The 17,466-nt window shown below is 42.8% G+C and overlaps 1 protein-coding gene across 4 annotated transcripts in view; it reads right to left on the reverse strand.

Annotated features, from left to right (window-relative positions):
* Positions 1–17,466, reverse strand: part of PRKG1 (protein kinase cGMP-dependent 1) — a 1,261,759-nt gene that overhangs the window by 44,401 nt on the left and 1,199,892 nt on the right. For 3 of the 4 annotated variants that reach the window (XM_043596140.1, XM_043596139.1, XM_043596141.1), the window contains exon 10: positions 5,616–5,712. In XM_043596140.1, coding sequence (XP_043452075.1) covers positions 5,616–5,712 — 97 coding nt within the window. Of the gene's footprint in view, positions 1–5,615; positions 5,713–10,863; positions 10,869–17,466 lie in introns of all 4 variants that reach the window. The other variant, XM_043596142.1, reaches the window with a different exon arrangement.

Consider the following 17,466-nt stretch of genomic DNA (forward strand, 5'->3'; position numbering starts at 1 on the left):
AGAAGGCTGTGGAGACACTGGATAGGATTCAGCGGACTGCACCTGAAACTATTTCCCATCGAGAAGTTAAGAGCTGGCCCTTTACAACCGAGAATACAGATAAGCCCAAGAGACTTGCGGCACGTGAAGGCTCAGCGTGAGCAAGACTGGAAATCGTGTCCCGCCTCCACTCATGACCGGTCCCAAAGTAAGGAACATTTGCGGTTGGGGGGGGTGGGCGGGATTTGATAGACACTATTACTGGGGTCATTTGAAGACCTCAGGCTCTTTCTTATGGCTGAGAAACGTTTGTACTGTCGGGACTCGGCAGAGCAAGGGAGGAAAAAAGAGTAAAATTATTCCCTTCCCTTTTCTTCCTGTGGGTATAGCTGGGAATGATAAATAGCTATCATTAGCATATTTTACTAATGATCTAACAGCAGTAACATCGCACTACTTACTGACCTAGGATGTGTGACACTATGTGGGGGCGTTAACTCGTTTAGTCTTTGTGACCTTGGGTGGCTCAAAGCCTACTATTATCCTCATTTTGGAGATGGGGAAACTGAGGCTCGGAAGCTAGTGACTCCTGAGCAAATGACAGAGCATACACAGCTGCTAAAATCTGAACCCGGAAGGTCTGATTCCGGAGCTCTAGCTTTTGCTACTACATTATAATGTCTGATTTTGTCGTCGCCATTGTTTCCGCAGAGACATTTTAACCGCTGAAGTAAGAACAGCAGAAGATTCGGAGAAGGAAGAGCCTCTGAAGGTTTGACAGAAGCAGATGTGAACAGTGGGTGATCACAGCGTCTGTTCCACATTTATGTCTATTACAGGTTCTAGAATTCAAGAAGACATCTTTCTTCTTTTTTTTATTTATTTTTTTTAAATTTTTTTTTCAACGTTTATTTATTTTTGGGACAGAGAGAGAGAGAGCATGAACGGGGGAGGGGCAGAGAGAGAGGGAGACACAGAATCAGAAACAGGCTCCAGGCTCTGAGCCATCAGCCCAGAGCCCGACGCGGGGCTCGAACTCACGGACCGCGAGATCGTGACCTGGCTGAAGTCGGACGCTTAACCGACTGCGCCACCCAGGCGCCCCCATCTTTCTTCTTTTTAAAACGAAGGTGGATACGTGACAACATTGGTTCAATCGCATTGCGGTGGCTGCTGTTGGTGTTATAATTGAGAAGCCAGAAGGACAGAAAAAAAACCTCAGGTTAAAAACCAAATAGGTAGTTCTGGGCCGTAACAGCAGCCCTTTCACTGACTGCGGGGTCCTAGGCTCCTTCTATGCATTAATCCTGACTTCCTTCTGGTAAAAGCAGATCATGCCCCATAAAGGTAAAATTATATACTGGATGTGGGCCAATTTGAAGATCACAAAGCAGCATTCAAACGAAAGGCTTACTTTAGTAAGGAAGTAATATTCGTTAAAAAAACATCACTAATACCAGTTTGTCGATCAACTACCCTGCAGTTGTTGCATTTTATAAGAGGGTACTGGAAAGCTTCAGGGTCTTCACGTAGAGGCGCTAACTCTCCTGTCTTACAAATGCCACTTCCTCCAAGGTGTCTTGCTCTCCCAAGCACCAACCACAGGCTGCTCCATACCTTGATTATTGGATTATTTATTCGCTTCCATGCCTGTCCTTCCCAGGAAACGGAGTCCCTAGAGGCAATGGCTATTTTACTTCACACTGCATATGTCCCAGCAGACAACCCGCTGCATAAATATGGAATAAATGATATAGACAGAAAACAATCCAAGAAGACGGAGATTACATCTTCCATGTCTGCGTCCATTTTCTCCACTTTTGGAGGCTCTGGATTGCTGCATACAAAGATTAAATAACTACTATCCAGGGCAACCACATCAGCATGGCCAGGTTCCAAAATGCGATTTGTGCAAATCTATTCTGAAAAGCCAGCAGCCCTCTGACAAGAGGAAAAGTAGAGGAAATCAGGAACGTGACCATAGAGCAACAGGACTAATTTTCATTTGTGATTGTAAAATCATTCTCCTTGTTTTGCAGTCATGCCTGGTAAATTAAGAGGATTACCAAGGTATCTTCCAGCAGAGAGCTTCCTGCTTTAATGAGTAAATCATCTATAAAAAAGCAGGGTTCTTTTGCTGAAAGTACTTATAAATGGAATGTGGTCCTCTGGAAGATAAACAGGCAGCACTGAACAAATGAGAAGGCCCATTCTTCAAAATAAAAAAAAAACGGTCAGAAAATGTGGTTTCTGCCAGATAACAGAAAGGAAAGCAGTATGGATGGCTTCCCAAAGGTAATAGCTGTGAACGGGACACGTCTGATACTCAACTCATTAAAATCGGTTACGCTAAAGGTATTTATGAAATAGACTTAATAGCTTTAGAGCAGAATTCTCATGCACGTAAGACAGTTTCTTCAAGCTTCTGACCTCATCACCGAACAAATAGCTGAGTTCTGTTTTGTGGCAAAATTACGTTCTCCTCTACAAACGTTGACAGTAAACTATTTAGCAATTCTCCTGCCTGAAATATCCTCCTGCATCTGAATTCACCTAAATTGATGTAAACAATAAAAATTAAGAAATGCTAAGAAGGCTCTGAAGGGCGTCACTATGCAAAATAACACAAACCTAATCCGTGTGTCAAATAAGAAAACTCCTAACTTGGTTCTACCGGGAAGTGGCGTTCAAAAACTCAAATTTAATTCTTTACACTCAACCTAAGAGTTTACATTCTTATAATCTATACCTGGGAAAATTTTTAAAAATATTATTATGCAATTAAAGTGTAATGTGGTATATTTCTTATCTTGTTATTTACCTGATCAACATCATTGCTGAACTAAGGATTGGTAGGTTCAAGATATCCACTTTATACACTTGGTACAGTACTGAGCACATACGTACGTGACATGAATCCATGTGGACGTGCTATCGCTTACCCTTTTTGCTCTATGAGAGTGATAGAATTTTCTTGCATACGTCATTCTCAGGAGAGAGTGGAGAGTTCTATCATCACAACAGAACTGAGCTCTGCCTTCTCCTCCTCTGAACTATGAATGGTGTGGGTACTGCTCGAAAGATTCACTACTGTCTCCTGAGCCATGGTTCACGGTGATTCACCACACGCTAGGACCACAGTACGTGTAATTACAGTCAGAGTGTTGAGGCCACACCCCTCAAATTCTGGCTTCACTGAATACGTGTAAAAAATGAAAAATCACAGCGAAGAATACGTTCCACACACAATAACTAGTATTACCAGGCAGGGAGGAGGCAGCGGATGATAGGGCAACAGGGTTCACCTGCATGGCCAGGCCACACTGAACAGTCAAGACCGTCGGGGTATTCAGATGCTCCTACGGTATTTTTTGGGGGAAGTGCAAAATGACACAAGATCGTCATGTCACTTCAGAGGTTAAAAACATGTGCCTCTTTTCTAATATATGTGGTTGTGCCTCGGGGCCCATTAGGGATTTATCATTTACGGGCATATCTAATGTTTTTATAAACTGGGCTCCAACTCAAATTAATTCCTCAGGTTATGGTGTTCATTAGCCTATAAACATCTGTGTAGAAGAGTAAAATGTAATTATCCAGGAGAAGAAGAAAATTAGACTGAACTACACTTGACTGTCTCTCCTGGGATACATAGTGTGTGTGTGTGTGTGTATGTGTGTGTGTGTGTGTACCTTCTCTAATTTTCTGGTTAGTTGTGCTTCCTCAAACATTTTTGACGGAGCTTTCTAGAGGTTTTCTACTGTCAGCTTGGCATTTAATTATTTAGCATAAAGTGGGTTTCAGTGTCTATGAACAATTTTCAGTATTTCAAACATCCTAAGTAAACTCCTATATTTCCTAAAATATCTCACCGGTAACTTAAGGTCCCAACTTGAAATTCTCAGATCTCCAGGAGGCCACACATTTGTAATGTAAATGTTAATGAAAACAACAATCTGTCCACGGTCTTTGAAAAAATATATTTAAGAAACTACAAGTCAGAAAATCAAACTCTAGGAATTCTGTCCTTTATAGTGCCTCATTCAGAAAGGGGTTGAGACATGGACAGCTCAGTAAATAAACACACCAGACCATAAGCTCTTCCTGGCAGGGAGCTCTACCCCCTGACCTGTTTATACGTCCCAACACCCCCAGTAAAATACAACACCGGTAATAAATCCTCACTAGCTCTACGAACAGTTATATTTTGTCACAAAATCAAAGTTCTTGAAAAAAGAAAACTAAGACCGCATTAACTGGCAGAATTCAGAAAAACAAGTTTTCCCGGGCCCTTAATTTGTATTCCTGTAACCTAAAATCTCACTATGAATCAGCAGTCAAATCAGAAGCCGTATAACTATGGTGTCTCCAACCAGTGTTAACGGAAGCATAGCGCAAGTTCAATGAAACACATTATGGCTCCAAAGTTGTCTTGTCTAATGTTTAGGTAAACACCATTTTTTCCTGCCTGTCAAAGCCAGAAATCCTAACTACGGCACAAACGGACAAACATTGGAGACAGCGCTGGCTCAGTCTACTTTGATGGAAGGGGATTTCTAGTCCCCTGATGGCAACAGGAACTGTTTACTGCACTCTACAGGGAGTTCCTAACATACTGTACTGGTTTCTGGTATCAGGGACGCCTCCATGCAGCAGGGAGGTGAAAATGAATCTGCCTCCCAAATAGGGTTTCTACCCACACAGTCTTGGAATGCAGCAACTCAGTCACCAGAATACATTTTTTTTCCAGTTTATGTTGTAATACATCAGTTCTTAAATGCGTATTTCAAAGGCACAACAGAGTACGCTTTCATTCGGTTCACGCCACATTCACGCAACGTGTTTAACGAATAACCTTGCACCAACGTGTCCTCATCACCCTAACACTTACCTGTATGACATGAATGGGTGTGAAATATTCAAACCGTGTTATCGAATATGATTATATAAAACACAGTCCCTATAACCTGACTAGGTGCTTGCAAATCCAGAATCACAGAATTACTACATCATTTATGTGATTTTTAAAGTCTTAAAGCACTGGTAAAGATCTTTAATCAGATAGATGATAAATAGAGGATAAATAGATTTGACTCATTTATTTCCTTCCTTAGTTCCAAACAGTGCTCACTCACTTAATCATGCACCCTAGCTACAATAATTAAAATGTAAATTTAAATATACATAAAGCAAATGAGACATATATACATGTGTTATGTATATATCTATATATAACATATATATGTATACATATATATGTGTGTGTGTGTACATGTGTTAGGGCACATGACTAAGTTGGTGAGCCCCATTCAGAACTAAGGAAGTAGAGGCCAGAGAGTATCAGCTGAATAGAAAGCACTTTATGGCTCCTCGTTATGTTAACGTGTTTACCTCTCATTTCCTAGGAAGACGATTTTCTAAAGAAGTGGATTGATGATTTCACTGCTAGTCTACATCACATACAGCTCACGGTAACTGCTGCCTACTCGGACGGACTGACACGAAAGCATATGGTCGCGATTCGGGAACGATCATACTTAACGAGGAGAGAGCAGAGCAGAGAGAGGTCTTACTCGAGGAGCACAGATACAGGAGGGAGAGGGGCTCTCAAGAGCACGTAAAGAAGAGTCACCTACCAGCTCCACTCGTCCGAAGCCCCCGACTCCAAGGGTGTCGATGATGTTGAAGTCAGACAGCTTCAGGTTGGCGAAGAAAGCGGCTTCGGCTTCGTATCTGGATTTTTTGATGCGAAAAAACGGAAATTTCTTAGAGGTGCAAACACGAGAACCACACACGACCGCCCCGGGATGACAGGCCTGTGGCACAGGGTTTACCTGCTCAGATTCCATCTTTGCTTTTAGAGTCTCTGTGTCCTCACCATCATAATGTTTTGGTCCCAGTGGTGCAGAATAACCAAGATTTGCACTTGTGGGTCAGAGGAGAATGGGACCAGGTACCTGGTGCCTGCCAGTCATGTGACCGATAAATCCAGTTACCAGACCAGAGTCACATCGCAGTGCTTTCCTGCGCGTCTTCCTGTGAGCACGGATGGCTGGGGCGGTTCTTTTTTGGTTTTGCTTGGGGATTTTTGGTTTTGCTGGGTTTGGTTTTGGCCGTCCCGCTGGGGGACGGCAGTTTCTCATTAGTCGCCCTTATCCACAGGCTGCCAGTGGCTCCTGTTAGTATCCACTGAAAGCGGCAAGATCACCGAGGTCCCTGGAGCGACATCACAGCCGGGGTTTATGAAAACAGATCCGAAAAGCTGAGGACGGGGGTGCGAATGTCCGAAACAGAGGGTTTCGGAAGCCCATTCACATTCCTAAAAAGTGTCCTCCTCCGTTTCTGTGTACCCACGGCTTCTGAGCCGGGAGTCCCAGGGCCTTTATCTTTAGGAGAAGCGAGGGCTGTGCTCCCAAAGTCTAACTGTGACCCATGCGAGCGGCCAGGATAGGCTTCCCCTGACGAGACGCTCAAAATATCTTCTTGTCAAAGGCCCTACTATTTTTAGAAAGGGCAGGAAGGCATAACAGTCATGTCACTAATGTCTCACTGATGTCAGGTCAGGGAGTGATACAGCTGTCTCAGGAATCAAGTATTTGCACAGCTATGCGTAACCCGTGACCTTCGGCCAGGTGGTCCCTGGCTCGGTCCACGCTATAGATAGACATGATGATATACCTTTGAGACGGGGACACGGGCACTGCTCGTTTCTGTCAGGTTTTGGACACAGCCACCCGAAGGCGTGTTTGGCATTAAGCCGTGTAACACTTTAGCTCCTCCCTTGTAATCGAACACACATTAGACTCTCCACTTGGGAGGAAGGTGAGGTTTCTAGGTGACATTTTAACGTTCTCCAATCTACCACCACAGTCCCAGATTCGAACAATTCTTGACAGACTCTCGAGACAACCTGGTTTTCATGACTGGCTGGTTCCATGAACTCAGCTCCCTCTAACAAACCCCTATGGAAGAGGCAGCTGGCCAATCCTGAGGGCATCCGTAGACTTCTCTCATTACCGACACAACCAGGAGATTAGCTTCGCAGTTCAGGAGGTGGTTTACTAGAATGGACATAAGCAGCAAATGGGCATTTCTAGCATTCCAACGGGCCCACTACTTCTGGAAAATTAAAACTCCATCCCATTTAAAGGGCAGAGTTCACTTCAACAGGTGCTTTCCAAGGACATCTGTTGGGATCAGACCCTGTGACAGTTTCTATGTGGTCAAGCATTTCCTGGCAGGCTAGATAGTCAGATTCTTTTTTTTTTTTTTTTAATTTTTTTTTTCTTCAACTTTTTTTTTTTTTTTTTTTGGGACAGAGAGAGACAGAGCATGAACGGGGGAGGGGCAGAGAGAGAGGGAGACACAGAGTTGGAAACAGGCTCCAGGCTCTGAGCCATCAGCCCAGAGCCTGACGCGGGGCTCGAACTCACGGACCACGAGATCGTGACCTGGCTGAAGTCGGACGCTTAACCGACTGCGCCACCCAGGTGCCCCTGTAGTCAGATTCTTAAGGAGACTGTTTTTGAATAATATCCTATGTGCCTGCTGGATTGAGAAACTCAGATATGAAGAGGGTAAACTCAGGCTATTTTGATAACATTTTATATATTTACAGTGTGGTGTTCTCACAGCTCCTGAAGATACTTTTGGATTCTTACACTTGGGCTCCGTAAAGTTAGGCTGGTGACACATCTACGCATGTGACCTTCAGCCCTTTGTTGGAACCTCCTGGGCATCCGTCAGGAACCATTTCATCTGAGTCCCACCACACACCGAGTGATTCCGAAATCTTTGCAAACAGGACCCAAATATCTGTATTTTTTTAAAGCTCCCTCAGCGATTCTGATTCACAGCAAGGGTAGAGGGCTATAGGTCCAACTGAGAAGCCTCAGGAACTGCAGAAACCATAGAAACATTTTGGGGTGGGTTAAAATGGTCCTGGGACATCAGTGGCTGCCTGATGAGTCTCAGGGGGATGCGTTCGTGCCAAGAGTGTTGGGGCCTCTCACAATGTGGTCTGGCCTCCTGCCCTTGGATCCTAGACCCTTTGAAATGACCACTAGTTCTGTAATGGCTAACACAGCTTGAAAAAAAAAAGGCAATGTTGCTAAAACACACACACACACACACACACACACACACACACGGAGAATGCAGAAGTCATAAGGTGGCTATTTGGTGTTGAAATTTCTACAGCAAAATCCTCTTGACTTTATGCTTACTATTTGATTAATTACGGATGGTATTTTCATTAATGGGATGGACGAATTACATCTCATGTTAAATAGTAGATATTTTCTCTGTAGCCATCACAATCCACTTAAACATACACTGTTCCACACACTGTAAGCACAATTACCATTACATAAAATATTTCATGTTTTAATGAAAAGGGATTGGTAACACTGTCACTGTCATCATACCTTGTTCATCTTTGCTAATTACTTTGCCAACATTGCTTGGTGACTTGTTAAAATACTACCTAGTAGGGTGATTTTATCTAGTGGTTGGTGAGATACATTTTGAGGGGCATTTGGATAATATACTCCTGATGTTCTATTCTATTCTATTCATGCCAGGTTCTGATTCTCAGGGAGGCCAAACAAAGTGGGAATGCTATCACAGTGTTTTTTTTTTCTTTCCCACCAAGGGAATATTAGTTGCTTAATATTCTATATGTATTTATTTTTCATTCAGATTACTCTTTATGGACAAGAGTTATGTCTTCATCACAGAGACCCTGTCTATTTTTCTTTTTTGAATAACTTTTTGGATTAATAACTTCTTTTTTAATGTGGAAATCACCAGTAGAAGGAACCCGTATAAGAAAGTTAAACTACAGATGACTTAGCTTCTTCAGGCAACTCCACTTGCTCATAACTTGGAGAGACATTTTCATTCTTTCTTTTTACTCAGAGATTATTTGAAGATAATTTGAATCCATCAACTCTGTTCTGCTTGTTAATGAATTGGTAAAAGTTTGAGTGGGAAAGGAGACTAAATTGGTTAAATCAATGGTTGTTGTTCTATTAACTAAACTTCTTTTGCCTGAAGGAAGATGGTGTAGAACCCAAGTTCTTAATGGGATTCAGGTCCAAGGAACAAGGCCCAGCTTTGTGCAATTCTTTTTTTATTAATCGTTAAAAAAAATTTTTTTTTTAAAATCTTTATTTCTGAGACAGAGAGAGAGACAGAGCAGGAGTGGGGAAGGGGCAGAGAGAGAGGGAGACACAGAATCTGAAGCAGGCTCCAGGCTCCTAGCTGTCAGCACAGAGCCCGACGTGGGGCTCGAACTCACAAACTGTGAGATCATGACCTGAGCTGAAGTCAGTCGCTCAACCGACTGAGCCACCCAGGCACCCCTGTGCAATTCTAAAATTCATCTGTGCCGTAGTGCTTATGAAAGGGACAACGGCCAGATGCTAGGGGGAAATTCATATCAGTAAGACACAAAGTTCTCCACGTTTAGTTGCTTAAAATCTACAAAGGTGTACGAAGTCTCTTTTCTAATGGTTCTCAACTCAGGTTGAGATACTAATTTTTCAAAAGGAGATTGTTAGCATTATTTTAGTATGGGGTGAAATCTATGGGTTCTCTTCTCAGAAAAGTGCAAATAGCGACATGTCTTTTTTGCATGTGTCAGGGAGCTTACAAAACCCTACGACACAAAAATAACTATACAATGAATTGTATATACAATAAGTTGTGTTGGGTGAAGGAGACAGAGATAACGTATCATTTCTCAAACAGTCCTGACCATGTTATTTAGCTGGGGCTCTGGGTGATTAGAATTCACAACTGCTAATCTGTACAGGGTACTCTTTAAATGGTGAAATACCAAACTTTTTCTTAAAAAAAAAAGAACTGATAACGAGGGACACAGTTGTCTACATGTTCACCTCTTCTTTTCATTTCTACCTATACACCAAGACGTTCCAAAAACAATGAAAATGTAAAGCAGCAGGTGTAAAAATGATGAGACCAAGGCACAGAAGCACAGTCTAGAAACAGAACGGTCCGAGAAGAATCCCAACCTCTCTCTCTATATATAAAGCTACATACCTTTATGATATTATGTTCACTTTCCTTAGGAAATAGACAATAACCATCTTCATTTCTCCATCTCTTCTGGTATTACCAGCTTCCACAAAGCCATGGAGTAAGAATCCACTGTCCCCAAGCATTTACCACATTTGTTTTTCTATCGTTGCCTTATATTCATGAATCAATCCTGTCATCATCTCAAAATAACAGAATTGGGTTCTACACCTTATGATGGACTATCGTTATGAAGAAGTAAATCAATCTCCCTCCTTCTCTCCTCCGTCTCTCCCTCTCTCTCCCTCCCTCTCTCTCTCTCAGAAACCACGTATGAGGATTCTACCCAGTACAAAAATGTATGGAATTTAAAATTTTGTCATCATCTTGTTATTAGAACAACAGTAATAGCTCAGCAGACAATATTATGTGCATTTTTAAAGTAAGCCTCTAGGATTCAAAGGAACGTAACAATAGTTCTGGATGGGTTACAAAAGCCAGTAATTAAGAGCCTGCAGAACAAAAGGCTAACGTGGCCCTCTCTGCCTTAGCTCCACTCATCTATAACCCACATTGCTTCAGAAGTCTGCTCTAAGAGTCTCCAAGAAAAAACAAAGAAAGTCTTGGCATCTTCGAGTCCACATGCAAATTAGTTACCGAGGCTTTGCCTGAGCTCAACGGCTATTGGGTATATTTTGCTTCTTGTTGAGTTTCATTTTCTTACATCTTGGGAAATCTATAAAAATGAAATGTTTCAGTAAACACCCAGACTCTCACCTAGGACTACGTTTCTCATTCCATAACTTCACTAGGTAACATGAGATTCAATCAGACAGTGTCTACTTTGCCTTTAAAATAACAGGAGAGCATCCTGGCATACCGACAAAAGTTAACGACTTGTGGTTCCAGCTCTGCCAATGACTTTGTACTTCCAAGACCTGATTTCTTCAACACTTAGGCCTTTTTAGGAGTATCACCCAATATACACTTAATAAGAGTGAATTTTATAGTGTGTCCGAATCTTTACTTAAATGTCCAGATAAACGCCTAGGAATCATTTTTAAGAAAGATTTATGTGATCCAAGAGCATTGCAATCTATAAATACCTACAGAAATAATTAAAACCCTCTTAAGAAGGTTTCAGATAAGAGAAGAACTTTCAGAAAGTGAGCCTTAAGCACAAAAGTATACCTGGTCTGTGATATAACCAAGATATGATGCTGGTCGTCTACTCAATAAACACTTAATTTGGTGTGCAGAATTTATGCAGAAATAGTTCCTGATGTCAGAAAGCTTGGTTCACTGAGTAATTTATAGGTCTGATAAAATAAATAGAAATTCAGCCAGAAAAGTCACTTTATAGAGAGAAAGTGGAATTGGAAACTGGACGAAAAACATTGCACATTTAAATTTTTTTTAACGTTTATTTATTTTTGAGACAGAGAGAGACAGACCATGAACAGGGGAGGGGCAGAGAGAGAGGGAGACACAGAATCTGAAACAGGCTCCAGGCTCTGAGCGGTCAGCACACACGCGGGGCTCAAACTCACGGACTGCGAGATCATGACCTGAGCCGAAGTCAGATGCTTAACTGACCGAGCCACCCAGGCGCCCCGTACATTGCACATTTAAAATAAACATGGTTTGAGCTTGTACTATAGTGCTATATTTGTATATGTAAAAACAGTTAGTAGGTACCTGTCCTTATTCCCCGGATTCTCAAATGTTTGGAGTTAAATAAGCTTAGCCACCCAAATAAAAAATGAATAGTCTTTCTTAAATCTATAATCAAGCCACCAATCATCTCTTATTAATTCAATTCTTTACTAAAAGTCTCCTTGATAAACTAAACTTTAAAAATGGAAAATATATTCCAATAATAAATATATATTGCCATGTTTTGACTTCATTAGAAAACAGACCGGGCCATTTTATAGCTTCAGGTTTGAACAGGGAGTTATTTCTTGTTGAAAGAATCATGTTTTTCAAATAACCATTTTACAAGAATCCCTGTCAACATAAGAAACCCTATTCCCCAAATTCTAAACAAAAGGGGTGTTTTCTCATGCATGTGGCCGTAAGGCATATAGGTAAGGTTGCTGGTAGAGTCAGTATTCCGTCAGCGGTAGAGGCAAAAACTTAAAAGAACTAACAAATTTCAAAGTCATTTAACGAATATCAAGTATTTCATTATGTCAATTTTCTCCAGAAAGTGTAATCTCGTCTTCAGGGAATCTGAGATAACATTAGTTTGCTCTCTAGATTCCAAAAATTGTGGTTTTCAGGAACACAGACTTTTTTTTTTCTTTGAGTACTCTGGTCCTTAAATAGTTCCACTTATTTTTCAAACACATTTCCTTGAGGAGATACAGCCAACAGGAATACACAGGAAAATTGCATCGCTCATATCTGCTGCATAAGAAGAATGATAGTAATGCAAATAGTCTCTATTGAGGCTTTCTTGCAAGGACTCTAAATTTCTCTCATTTAATTTATCCTCCTCGATTCTCTGTGGAGATGGGATAACAAATATTTTTTACTTCTATTTGCCAGGGGGTGGACCAGTGGTTGATAAATGGTTGGTGTCAGTAATTCAACAGCATAAGTAGGCCTAGAACCCTTGTGAGAGTCTCACATCAAGGCATATTTATACCCGCTCCAAAAAACTGAATTTCCTTTTAAACAAGATAATAGAGAATCGCCCAACCTTACAGATACTTTTATCTCAGAGTTTGACGATACTAACGTGGTTCAAAATCTGGATCAACGCTATTGGGAGCTCACCTAACCCAACCTCTGCCTTTTTAAAAACTAAAAAAACAAACTAAGCCCACAGACGCTAAGTGACTTAGCCAAGGTCACAAAGACTCAGGCATACGGGCCAGGTGTTTGGACTTGTTGTCTTTTTACAATCCGATTCTGTGTCTGCAGTTTTTGTAATATTCTGATATTGGAAAAACAAAGGCAAACATAAAACTTGAAGTATATTTAAATAATACGGTATTTTATTACACATTTGCATCCAGACTGTGACTCCTGTAGTTAAGCTCTTATGCCTTCTGCCTACGATGTGGCAATGCAAGGATGAGCCCCAGTTAAATAAAAGGATCCAGAGTGAGTGAATGTTAATGCCTAAAAGATAATTTTTTAAACATTCCAACATCGGAGTAGTATTTGCCAAAGATGAATGAGGATATGCTACCCACTGTTGGCTCGAAATGTGCTGGCCAATAAGGATTTTTAGTTAAAGCGAAATCGTTTTCACATTGTCTGAGATGACTTTTCTTTTTCTAAAATAAAGACCTAAATAAATATATATTGCCATGAAAAAAAATGGGAAGAAAGGAATTGATTTTTCCGCCAGTGCTGTTTCTCTACAACAGAAAGTTAATTAACATATCCATGATTATTATTTTGCTTTAGAAAATACAGATGATTGCAAACAAAGGCAGGCACGCAAACCCAGCTTCATTTGTGCCAGAATAGGTATTTCCTTCCTGTAAATGGACGGCCATCAGGGGCTAGTTGTTTGTGGAAGTTCTCTCTCATCTCAGTGCAAAGTGATTTCCTTCTGCTCTCCTACGACCACATGTTAGAATCTCTGCCCCAGTCTTTTGTTTCTGACTGTAGACCAGGGTGGTCCAGATGGCACATCATGGCTTCCCAAGGTGGGGAGGTGAGGCGCAGGGGAAACAAAATCGGCGAAAATGACCACCCCTCCTGCCTCTCTCTTCCAGTAACTCAGGCCTCTGGGAAGTACCCTCATCCCTCATCCTGTTGCCCCCTGAGAAAATGCCCAGTATGACAGAACGCATTCCATCTACCTGGGGACTCTGTTTGCCATGGCCTACGGTTCTAAGCAAAGGACAGCCCAAGATCTCCCCCGAAATAGAAAAATCTCTTTTCTACCCCAAGACTTTTCTTATAGGTCATGCTCAATATATGGGTGAAAATATCGACAGAAATAAGGGGGAGTTTGATCTTCACCTTAAAATCAATCTCCATCATAATCTTAAGGCAATCAGTGGGAAGACTCAGCCGGGCACAGAAGGATTAGGGCTCAAATAAACACCAGGGGGCAGATTTTACTCAGAACCTTTGCTGTGTACTCCCATTCATATGTCTCCCTTGGTCCCCGAAGGATTCTGTGTGAACTTAAGGGACAGGGGCCACATGGTCATGATCACAGTGGGCCAAAGAATGTAAAGACAGTAAAATGCAGTGTGTGGCAGGAAGACTGCCGCCAATGCCACCCTCCCAGGGCTCCAGGGATACAATAAAGGAAGTGGCCAGGGATCGGTCCGGCACTAACTTGAGCAAGACTGACTCTTTTCGGCAAAACGAAGGGTTTGCACTAGACAGGTCTATGAGGCTCACTTGCAGCTTGATGGTTCTGGAATCCCAAATGTCTGAGATGGACACTTTGCAGAAAGCCCAGGTATCTATGGCTTCCCTTTACCTCCTTTGGGGTCCTCTTCCCCAGCCCACCTCCAATCCCTATCTCCCGAAGCTCCTATTTCAGGAAATACTACCAGAGCCTTTCATTTAAGGGCGTCTTGCTCTCAGCTTCTGGTTATGCAAACGGCGCAAACAGGAGACCCCCAGTGCACCTCGGAGATAGCAGACAGCAAAGGTACGTCTCCATGTCCAAAAGAGAACTATGAATGCATTGCACCATGGACTGTAATAAACCTGAGGCTCCCTCCCACCCAGGATTCATACCAGAATTATGGCTGAGTTAAAAACAGAGTTGATAAAATCTTGGGATATGGAGCCAGGCAACAATATTTTAAAATACATTTTATAGGTAAGTCTACACAGGGGCGCCGGGGTGGCTCAGTTGGTTAAGCCGCCGACTTCGGCTCAGGTCATGATCTCACGTTTCGTGGGTTCGAGCTCAGAGCCCAGAGCCTGCTTTGGATTCTGTGTGTGTGTCTCTCTCTCTGCCCCGTCCCCGCTCGCACTCTTTCTCTCTCAAAAATAAACAAACAGGGGCGCCTGGGTGGTGCAGTCGGTTAAGCGTCCGACTTCAGCCAGGTCACGATCTCGCGGTCTGTGAGTTCGAGCCCCGCGTCGGGCTCTGGGCTGATGGCTCGGAGCCTGGAGCCTGTTTCCGATTCTGTGTCTCCCTCTCTCTCTGCCCCTCCCCCGTTCATGCTCTGTCTCTCTCTGTCCCAAAAATAAATAAACGTTGAAAAAAAAAAAACTAAGTAAACATTTAAAAAATAAACAAACACAAAATAAAAATGTATAGGTAAGTCTACAGAGATGTTAATTACCAAGGCGATGATCATATGGAGACAGGAACAAGCCCCAAATGAAAACCACTGCGTACCTGGGCCACTTTCGTGGGCTGTTACTGTTCAGCCCCTTCTCTCCCACGGCCGACCCAGGAAGCAGCCACGGTTTGGCCCCATACAGGAGCTCCGGGGCTATAAAACCGAGGACCTGGCTCCAGAAAGCACCAATGAGCTGGAGTTGTCTGCCAGTATCAACCAATCAGAGCAAGGCCCTTCCAACTAATCAGGATGGAGCATTTTCCCCCCTTTCCCTCATTAGCATGCCGGACCTGAGTAGGTACCTACCCGAGTGCCAACTTCCTCTCTACGAGCAGGGCATCTTAACCCTTCGCCGTCGGTGCCGCGCCTCCCTTCCACTTGAGCGGGAACCCCCCCCAGAAACCTTGCCTGTGCCTTTGATTTTTAGTCCTGCCTCATTTCTCTGTTGCGCGGCCCAGGAGTTACCAACTCTGGTCACAACACGAAAGTTTTAAGGAACTTGTAGGGTCAACTTTATACGCGTGTGGTGGACACCTGTCATATCGTATACGGATATCACGGGAACGTGTCCCAAGTTCTAAGTAGTCTCTAATGATCTTTGAGAATGCATACGATATTTTCTCATGATTTGGCTGGCATCCTGAGTTTTTCTGGAGGAAGTGAAGTGTGATATCAAGGAGACCTGCTATTGATAGGACTTATCGCTGATGACGCAAACCTCGATCGGCTGGCTCAGACGGGCATTCTGTACTTGCTTAACACGGCACGTCATTAGAGGAACCCACAGATGCAAAATGAGCTGGATCAGCGAGCTCCATCATTTTTACCTTAGAAATGTGTCCCCCTCAAGATCAGGCAAGTTCATAAAGGCATCACACATTTCCACACTACCAAGCCTTCTGCACAATCATGCAAAAGGGTCACAATACAATACACTGCTTAGGATTTGCACCTGTAGCTACAATGGTAGAAACTGGTGCTTTCCCACACATTAAAAAAAATTTTTTTTTAACGTTTATTTATTTTTGAGACAGAGAGAGACAGAGCATGAATGGGGGAGGGGCAGAGAGAGAGGGAGACACAGAATCCGAAGCAGGCTCCAGGCTCTGAGAAGTCAGCCCAGAGCCCGAATCGGGGCTCGAACTCAAGGACCGCGAGATCATGACCTGAGCCGAAGTCGGACGCCCAGCCGACTGAGCCACCCGGGCGCCCCATTTTCCCATACGTTTTTACACAAACCACAGGAGTGGAGAGAGAATGGTAACGAGGGAAGAACTCAAGACCCTCAAATGCCTGCTTCTTTTCTTATCTACAACGACAGCAAATTAACACCATAATTGTTTCTCTGAGTACACATTGCCTTTCCCGTGGAAGTTCAGAACTAATTTGCCGGCACGTTTCATTCTGGTTGCACTGCCGATTGAAATGAATACTGTTATGCCACTTCAGCTGACCTTCACTTCGGGGCTAACACATACTGGTAATTTTTCTGCGCTTGTAACAATGGCTTTTAAAAGAGGACTATGGACTAAGAGGCTGCAGAGATGAGTGATTCCGTTAGAATATTAAGTGAATTCTCCCCAAATTAGGTTACGAGTACTTTTTTCTGTGTACGTATAATAAAAATGATGCATTTATCTTACCGCTTCATAAACCTCCTGACTCTAGGCGTGAATAAGGCCTACTGAATAGCACTAAGTCCTTTTGTCCCTTTTCAAATGACTGGTAAATAATAAGGATAAAATGAAGAAAACTGGGAGGGGCATTCAGACCTATTATGGTTATTCTTTGTATTATGTAACAGCTAGAGAACGTGTTGTTTTTTTTTCCCCCCCACGTGTGGCCTCCTTTTCTTTACAGATTTTCCATGGACAGGGATGACCTTTTGTCTCCATCCTATTCTCAATTCTCTTTCTGTGACCTCCCTTTCCTCATCCAAGTTATTAACTTTCAGCGGTTCCTAACCACCAGGGTTACATGGTCTTGGTGGATTAATCTGGGTTTGCAAGAGCTTGTGCAATAGAACACAAGCGGTTTGTGATGACGCCACCGTCTCGACTTGTTGCTGCCCTCTACCAGGCATGTGGTGGGGACGCTGGAGGTCCATCCGGTGCTTTCAGAGAACGCACAGCACCTGACTGGGTTCTCAGTGTGATTTACGCTCCTC

Source organism: Prionailurus bengalensis, chromosome D2 (genome assembly GCF_016509475.1).
Source record: "Prionailurus bengalensis isolate Pbe53 chromosome D2, Fcat_Pben_1.1_paternal_pri, whole genome shotgun sequence".
Classification (NCBI taxonomy): Eukaryota; Metazoa; Chordata; class Mammalia; order Carnivora; family Felidae; genus Prionailurus; species Prionailurus bengalensis.